General features: G+C 44.9%; 1 protein-coding gene across 15 annotated transcripts in view; it reads right to left on the bottom strand.

The window, feature by feature from the left end:
• CADPS (calcium dependent secretion activator) overlaps positions 1-6,422 on the bottom strand; it is a 163,454-nt gene extending 157,032 nt beyond the window's left edge. For 12 of the 15 annotated variants that reach the window (XM_031056398.1, XM_031056399.1, XM_031056405.1 and 9 more), the window contains exons 1-2: positions 6,313-6,422; positions 2,285-2,617 (exon numbers count right to left, since the gene is read on the bottom strand). In XM_031056398.1, coding sequence (XP_030912258.1) covers positions 2,285-2,587 — 303 coding nt within the window. In that variant the 5' untranslated portion in view covers positions 2,588-2,617; positions 6,313-6,422. The remainder of the gene's footprint in view (positions 1-2,284; positions 2,618-6,312) is intronic. The other 3 variants (XM_031056412.1, XM_031056411.1, XM_031056413.1) reach the window with 1 other exon arrangement.
• Between the last annotated feature and the right edge of the window lie 2,681 nt (positions 6,423-9,103).

Below are 9,103 nucleotides of genomic sequence, written 5' to 3'. Positions count from 1 at the left end.
CAAAGCCACCCTTTGCCACCCCTTGCCTCCTTGCACAGCCTCTGGGCAATTTCACCCTGCACACCAAGGCAAGGGAGAGCACAGACCAGCCAGCCCCTCCACAGAAGACAGTGGGCTTTGCTTTTCTAATCACAGGTGACTGACTGATAAAGTGCATGAACAGCAGCACAGTGCTGCCACACTGGAGAGGGTGATGGCATTCAGACAGCCTGCCAGGGAAGTAGCTGCTTTTTTCAATTCCTCCCAAGCATGGCAGACAAGCACAGGTCAAAAAAAAGAGTAGCTTATACCATACCAAATTACCACTGAGAAGCTCGTAACTACCCCCAACAGACTGGCTGCAAGCAGTGGATGAGTCCCTGCAGAAAGAGTAATGGTCAACAGCAATTTCTGTGCTTCATGGCAAGACAGAAGTACAAAGAATCTGCTGCTGGCCAGAGAGCTCCAAAGACCCTGCTGGTATAGCCTGGATGACATGACCACAGGTAGCATCAAAAAAGGGTTCCCAGAGCAGAGCCTGTGGTTTCCCTGGCTGCTCTGCAGAAGGAGCAGCAGTGACCTGATCCCCAAGGGGCAGGATCCCACCCCACAGCACCAGGGCACTTTAACCACTGCATCCCAGGAAAACACCCAGCTGCTCAATGACTGCTGACCCTGCAGCTTTCTGATAAATGCATTGCACAAAGGGCTTTCCCTTCTGCATAGCTAATCCTCACTATCCAGGTATTAAAAACAGAGTAGCTTCCATGCTAATTCTAGCTTTCATCAGAAATTATGTCTTCCTGTAAAAGCTTAAATTACAGGTTTACTGCCTCCAAGTATTAGAAAAGACCCAGAATTAAATCCTCCAGGATTATAACCTGGACTCATGCAGGAAAAAGACTGCTTGATGCAACAGGGCAATTTGCAAGGAGCAGCCTCTGGGTTCATGGTGTCAGCCAGAAAGATTCTAACGAGCAGAGATCACAAAGCAGGGCAGCTGTGATCAAACACTGTTTTCTGCCTCAGTGGGAAGCACAAACCAGGAGGGAAGGATCACACACACGCTCACGCAAGGCCACCCTGGTCCTTAGCAAAGCACAGGTCAGACAGACACAGGGCTGGAGTTGGTTTGACTTAAAAAATAAACCAAAACACAGCAGAACTGACTCAGTTCTTGACACATCACTGAAAACATTACGGTTTTGATTTTAAAGAATTCTTCCAACAGAGGATGGAGGCACAAAATCTGTGTAAACAAAATTTATGAGGGCCACTGCAGTTTTTGCTGTGAAGACATACTACTCAGGGACATTTATTATCCTCTCCCCACTCTGTCATTAAGGTTTGAGATGAAGAACAACAAATGCAAGATAACTAAGGCTCTTTACAGGGGTAAAAACAGATCAAACATAATTCTCTGTGTCTTAAAAAAAATTGGAAATGTCTAGACAGAAGACAGACAGAATTCGTCTCAAATGTATTCATTTCAATAAGAAGCTGAAGCCTTGTATTACAGGGAAAAGACTGTGGTCTGCTCCTCCTCCAAAAACTTTCCACACCTTACTCTCTCAGTGACTCTGGCATCCTTTATCCCACTGTGATATTTATATCCAATAGCAGGGGACTGTAATCTGGGTCACCAGCAGTCTGGATAGCCACTGACAGCCCTCAGCAAGAGCTCTGGAAACACAAGCAGCACTGCAGAGTCCTGGCTATTCAACTCTGGAGAACCAGCCCTTCTGGGGTAGAAAGAGAGGAATGGGAAAGGTTTTCAAGCGCAAGCAGGGCTACCCTGAGGTCATGGGGCTTTGGGATGCTTTTTCCTTCCACCACAGGCAGGCAGGGATCACAGAGCTCCCTCTACTTAGGGAGAACCTGTATAACCTCACTGGGCAAGTCTGCGTAAGCCACCCACCCCAGGGACTCCTGGAATCTGACTGCTGATCTCACAGGCTGTAAGAACCTCTGTCATTCACACTGGTGATGTGACACAGGATGGGCAAACAAGCCACAGGCAAACAGCCCACTTAACCACCTCACAGACCTGCTCACCAGATACAGAGCTGAGGAATAAAATTTTCCCATCTCAGCACTCCTATGAAATCAAGCAAGAAGATGAGCAAGAGAAGGAGGCCCACCTGGATAGCCAGAACAACACTGGCAGTGCAGAAGTCCCACCATAAACCAACCCTCACTTTCCTGGTAGAAGTTCTCTCCAAAAGAATCTGATCAGACACAAAGTTTCCAGTTCATAATAGCATGGCAAGCCTTCCCCAAAAACCCTCTTCCATTCCCACGTTACCTGACACGCATTGTAGAGAAGCTGATGCTCAAACTTCTTGATCCCCAAAATGTTCTGGAACATCTCATAGAGCTGCTCCTTGCTGAGGATGAGCTCCGAGGCAGCACTCGCTGTCATCCTGGCCTGTTGCTTGCGGGGATCCTCCTCCCCACGGTAAATAGCATCAAACTTTGCCATCCAGGAGCTCAGGACTGTCTCCTTGCTGAGGCCATCGATCTCTGGCAGGCTGCGCACTCTCTTCTCGATGTGCTTCTTGAAGACCTCCCGGGAGTCGTTTGCCGAGCAGCCCCCGCTCTGCACCATCCTGGCAACGCGGTCGCTCTTCAGGAACACCTGCAAAGAAAAGGGGGGTTTCAAATGGTTGCAGTTGAAAAAAATCCTCCTTAAGTACCACAAAAGGTGGTTTCGCTGCTGGGGAGCTGCTTATTGACCGCCAGGACATTCTCCAACTCTTCACTCTACTGCCACATGTTGCCAGAGGTTTCAGCTGAACTTTGGTTAGTGTAATGAAATCAGGTGAAGTTTCTGCTTTACCTCCACTACAATCAAACATTTTGATGCAATTAGGACTTGATGTGAAGTTATGGCCACACCTCACCAGATACATAAATCCCCTTTGGGAAAGCAGGATTTTATTTTGTTCCATCTGATGTTTTAATAAGGAAGTTTTTGCACAACATTCACCTAACCAAGTTCTGCCCTGTTAGAGGGAGCAGAGTCATCTTACTGAAGCCAACAGCACTGCACTAGATTTATTCTGGTAGCCAGGCCCCTGGGAAACCTCTGCAAGGACCAGGTTTACACCCTAACTCTTCTACACCAGAGGAGATCCTTGCTGTCTGCCCTGCTGACACAGGAATGGGAAATGCAAGATGGCCCAGCATGGCTTGAACCTTTGCAGAGATGCAGGGCACTGACAGCAGGAGAAAGGGAGGGAGAGGACGTTTCATAAAGATGTTCTTCCCACTGCAAGAGCAGCAAAAGGGTCAAAACATGACAGACTCCCACAGACCACAGATGTCCTGAGAGCAACACAGAGCTGAAGGGTTAGAGAGTCAGAGGGATTTTGTGTTGGCTCTCCTCTCCCAAGCCCTGAACACAGAAGAGCAAACAATATCCAGTAAGAAAACTGCTGTTTTATTAATAATGCTGAGAGCTGATGAATACAGCAGTTTGGGAAGAAGCTGTGCCCTCACAGGGGTGTATCTGTCAGCTCTCAATAATTAAAGAGCTTCAGGATGACCTAAGGACGTGATAGATTTATTTTTTATATACCATTCAGCAATACCATACTCCATGTTCCCAGATGCTTGATGGCATAGGCATCTCTTGGCAGTAGTAGTGGGTTTTGTCCAAGGACCAGACCAAAAATCATGCTGAGGAAGAGCTGAGCCATTTCCTTCCAATACCACCATGGGAGCTCTCACTCCCTGCAGACAAGACAGGCAGAATGCCACCAACAACCTCTTCAGTCCATGCTGAAACAACAGCAGTATGTGCTTCACTTCCTTGTGGAGATTAAATATGAGTGATAATGCCCCAGGTGTGTGCAGGTGCTTTCAAGTAATGTGTTATGTCCTGTTTTCTGTAGAAAACACCAGGTGAATTGCCTGGCTGTAGGACAGCTTAGTAGGGTTTCCAGGAGCCAAGTATTGCCTAGAACAAAATCCTAGCATGGGCGCACACAGCAAATCTTGCAGAAGGAAACTGACACCTCCAGGAGCTGGGTCAGGCATCTCCTGCCACACCCACAGATGAGCCCACTGTGCCACTGTGTCTGTGTCTGCCCACAGCAGAGTGGAAATGGGGCTAATGAAGCACTTCTATCATATGCGCTGAAGTGATTGCTGCAAAATGTGCTGGTGACAGACAAAGCTTTACTCATTAGAAGTCAAAGGAGCTGAGAAAAGCTTCCCTGCAGTGTGTTGGAGTATGCTGGGCCTGTCTGTGCACACGGGTCTGCAGCATTACTGCAGGCACAGCACTGCTTTGCAGAGCAGCAGCAGATCACTCAATTCTTTAATTTGATAGCAGCCTGTGAACTAGCCTGAGACTGACAACCACATGCTTACCCTGACAGCCAGAATTAACAGCAAAATGTGGCCATGCAAACACATTCAGGGCAACAGCAAATGCATTTCTGACCTACAATGTCACCCTTATCTTTTTTTCTCTGCAAAAAACCAGTCATCCCCAGGTAATGAACTTATCTTGCACCATTAATAAGTGGACCTTTTAGAAACATCAGCCATGTCCTGCACAGAGATTACCAGTTTCAGCTGTGTGTTTTCCAAGCCATCTTGCAGATTTATAAATCAGTCGATGTTGATTTCTAGATAGCACTCAGCAGAAGGACAGTTAATTGAATAAAACTGAGATTTGCAGAAGCTGAGATAAGCAGAGTGATTTGCACGATGGATTAACCAAGGGGAGCACATCTCTCTGCAGAGAAGAAGGGAGAACACTCTCAGCAGGGAACACTGCTCAGGCCCTGAGGGACAGAGGCTTTCTGTGGCAAGGCTTTTCCTTGTGCCGCTGCAGCTGGTGCCCAGGAAGAGCCACAGAGGCAAGGTTCAGCTGCACAGAAGGTGAAAGCACACAGCCATCAATTAAAGGAGACCAACAGCTAAAAAGAATAAAAATGAAGTTGTGCTAAAGGACACAGAGTGATGCATTACACTTTATGTGGCCTGTTTTAAGCAGAACAGAGCCAGTGGAGGGTCCACTTGAGAACATGGGCTTGTGTACATCTACTGCTAATCTACTGCTCTTTTTCAGTTTGATAACTTGGGGCATTTATACAGCACAGGGCTTCTGGAGCTGACAACACTCAGCCAGACCAGCAGTAAAACAGGGGTGTATATTGCCTGGTTTTAAGCAGTTTCCTTTTCCTGCCCAATAATCTTATCTGAATAGATTATACTGCTCTTGCATCCTAAAACATGGCTCACTCCATCTTGAAAACTTTCTTTGAGAGCACATGTTCAGCGAAGCTGTGATGATCCCTTGGCAATTTCTTTTCTGATAAAAGATGTAAATGACTCTTGGCTTCCTTCCTGTACAGAGAATGATGTAGCAGGAACTACTAGACTGGTTCAACAGAGTTAATCCAGAGATAATTTGTGCTTTCCTTACACAGAAGCAGCTGCTGTCATATCCTATAGAGTTACAATTCTCTTCAGTTTTAGTATCTGATTTTCATCCCCTCTTAGACTGCACTTCTAGAGAAAAATTTTATGTAGGCAATTCAAAATCTTCACCTTCTATGACAGGACAGCTCTAGGGAGAAAGAGAAGTGGATTGCAGAAAGGCTAGCAAAAAAATAAACAACACTCCTGATAGAAATGAAAGCATTGATTTCCTTCAAAACCAGAAACTCTTTCCTTCTAAGCAGAGATATAAAAGGCAGCATTATGGGCTGCATACAAAGAGGTGCAAAAAGACAGATATGCATAATTATTCTTTTGCACAATTATGAACAATGTTTCATGTTCTCTGGTATCATCTAGTTTTGTAGATGCACATCCTCCTCACTCCTCCTTTGCTTTGCAGCACTTGTCAGGCCAAAGAGAAAAGACAAGACTCAGGCTGAAAATCCCAAAGTCAGTTGGACACAATGCAAAAGCTTCTGCAAGAACTGAATGTGCTGCCCAGATTTCTCTTGGTATTTTTCACATGCAGCACATGACATTGATTTTACTGGTTTTGCCATCTTCACTGTTTTAGAACACACTGCTCAAAAGTATAATGAAATTATTTTTCAGCTCAAAGGAAGGGCAGTCTCCCCATAATCAAGCTATAAGCAAACACCATGGCATGGGGGTTGCTATGGTTGTTCCATGGTTTACATTCAAACCCTGAACCTCCCAAACATTGTGATGTACCAGCCATCAGACAGAAGCCACTTTGCATCTGCCTTTGCTTCATACTGTGTGATAATGGACAAATCATTAGTTCAGAATTCAACCCCATCTGTGAATAGGGACGAGGGCAGGGATTCATAAGAGCATTGCATTGCCTCTCCTTACCTCATAGTAGCTCTGGACAGCATTTATAAATGCTTCATCTGCCACAATCTGGGTTTCTCCATTGAGAAAGGCCTGGAAACGATCTTTGATTGTCTGGAGCTGCTGCTTACTTATCTGTAAAACATGCCAAAAGAAGAAAATTTGTCAAAAAAGGTTTATGTACGAGGGGAAAAACTCAGTAATTGATCTGCAGTACCTTATTGGAGTGGTTATAACATGCATTAAGGCATCACAAGCACCTGAATTCAGCCTAAGCATCATTTCTAAACAAGTCTGCCACCACAAAATGCCCATAAGACTTTTACTACTTCAGGTATACTCAATTCAAAAGCAAGCTGCTGTGTGAGTGCTTGCAAGAATCTGTTTTGGTGCAACCCCTTCCCACTCAGCCTCCTCTCCCCTTTAGAAGCTGAGATTTCATACCAAATGGAAAGCCTTGCAAGCTAGCTGTTGGGTTTTGTTTGGTTTTTGTTTTTCTCCTTGCTCATTTTGTTCATTTCTTTTGGTTTTTCATATACAAAACATCAGTCAAAACCAGTGGTGAAAGAATTTAATGTTGAAATCCTATGAGAGCAAACCTGTTCTCCTTTTCCTAGCAAGGACTTTCTCTGCTGTCTCTTTGCTGCTCAAAACACTTCCTGTCCAGCACACAGCTGGTGTAACTTACAGGACAATTCTAATTCTGTCACAGTGACATCTATAGAAAGTTTACAAGGTTTATTCCAGCCTTGTAAGATAACATGCCATTATTTTTCCAATTTATCTGTCAGTAAAAAACCAGACATAGCTAAAAACCCACCTCTTCAGCTTACAATGCAGACAAAGTCACAGCAGGCACATAAGTAATATATCAGCAATGCCAGCCTAACATCTTAAGATGTAGACAGCACTCATGCTGAAAAACTGCAGGGATTGAAATGTAGCTGGGGCTGGTTTACCATGGGGTTACCTCACATTCAAGGATAAGAATTAATTTTGACAGAAGGAAGCAAACAATAAGTGTATATTGCAACTTCAAACTTAAAGGGAAAGGAGAGCAATAAGAATTAGAACAGGTGACCATAAAGTGTAGAGAAGTGTCTTTTTTCCTCATTTGTATGCCAGTGGAATGGAAGAGAATGATAAAATTAATGGTTCTAAGTCTCTAAATGGCTTTGAATAAAGTATAAAAAACTGCAGAGATTCTAACAACTAGAGCATAATGACACCTGGTAAACACCACTAGTGATAAAAAGCAGGAGAGGGACCACTTGGAAAATGCAGGGATAAATATCACTGGAGCTACAGTCATGATGTGCTGTGTGGGGTGTTTGGGGACTGCAGTAGTGAACATCATGAACACTGGTAATTAATGCCTCAACACCACGCTGAGGGGGGTTTGTGAGCAATAGCAGTTTGATGTGATAATCTGGGATTATCCTACTGCTAATGGAGACGTTTTCATCAAAGTGACAAAGCGAGACTTGCTGTGCTCTGCTTTAGAAAACATGGAACAGCTTTCACCACTTTGAGGGTGCTGCAAAGGTGGGTCACTCCCACCTCCAAAACACCAGCCTAGACTTCACAGGGTCTGACACATGCAACAAAGCTCAGCATCACAGGGCTGCAGTAAGGACCATCCCTTAACCTGACCCACCTCAGCTTCGAGCCATGAGCCCAGAGGAAAAGCACTGCCAAAAGCTTATAGCTTTTAGAATGCCAGACTCTTAGGATCATAAGTTAGATCCTATCTGCCATGTCAGGCACCTAAACCCCTTTGGGGTGTTTGCAACAGTACCCTAGACATCAGGAGTCCTTGGGCAACACGCACAACGTCAGATGTAAAACAGGCTCCACACCTATCTGAGCTGATGGAATTGAAAACTGGGTCAATGGTAAGAGGAGCCAGAGACAATGCAGTGATCGAGGATACCTGTGGGAAAGTGCTAGGTCTGTTTTTATTAATCATTTAATTATCTCAAAGAAGTGAAAGGTAAGATGTTAATTAAATGTATTGACAGTTTTGTATCAGCAAGCATTGTGAATGTCAGGAAGAAATTACAGGGCAACAGATGCTATAAAAAAAACAAGGAAAGAAACAGAAAAGCTACAGGTACCCTTGAAATCAGGATGCTGAGGCACACAGAAAGACATACTAAGAGCACAGATACTCTAAGCCAAGAGGTTTTTCATTTGGGATTTTAACAACATGCGTGGCATATTTATTACATTTCTGTGTTCAGGTTATTTCTTAGGACAACCTCCAAAAGTCCTTGCTTGTTCAATTCCTATAATGCCATCTAGCAGCAGTATTCTATCCTCCTTCCTCAGTACTGAATGGGCTACCTTCAGAAGGAATGATGCTCCTTGAAATTCCTAGAAATTCCCAATACGCAGCTCACACGCAAGCTCCTGGGGGCTGTGGAAATGAATCATCAGATTTGTCTCTATGAGAGTGTCAGTTGCCTCCTCCTCAGCCAAGCTGTATGCCAGCATTTTCCCCATCCAGGGAAAAGGAGATCCTGTCTGATCACACCTGGCTGCAGCACAGTCCAGTCCTCAGCTAACAGGACCTTCAGTCTGACACCCCCACCAGAGCAGGAGACAGCACTGGGTATTGATCCCTGGCTGTGCCACTGTTAGGGATGTTATCAAGGAGGCAGTCAATCTGACACAATTTAACTGTTTTCATATTAAACTTAGCTTCTGCAGCACAGCAGCAAACACCTGGTGCAGAAAGCCATACCACAAGGGAGGGAGCAGAGGGAACCAGACCTGGAGGTCAACCAAATGTGCCCAACACGATTCACCT

This window comes from Geospiza fortis, unplaced genomic scaffold, assembly GCF_000277835.1.
Source record: "Geospiza fortis unplaced genomic scaffold, GeoFor_1.0 scaffold70, whole genome shotgun sequence".
In the NCBI taxonomy this organism is placed as follows: Eukaryota; Metazoa; Chordata; class Aves; order Passeriformes; family Thraupidae; genus Geospiza; species Geospiza fortis.
Note: the sequence above shows the minus strand (reverse complement) of the source record. Positions and strands in the feature narration are given on the sequence as shown.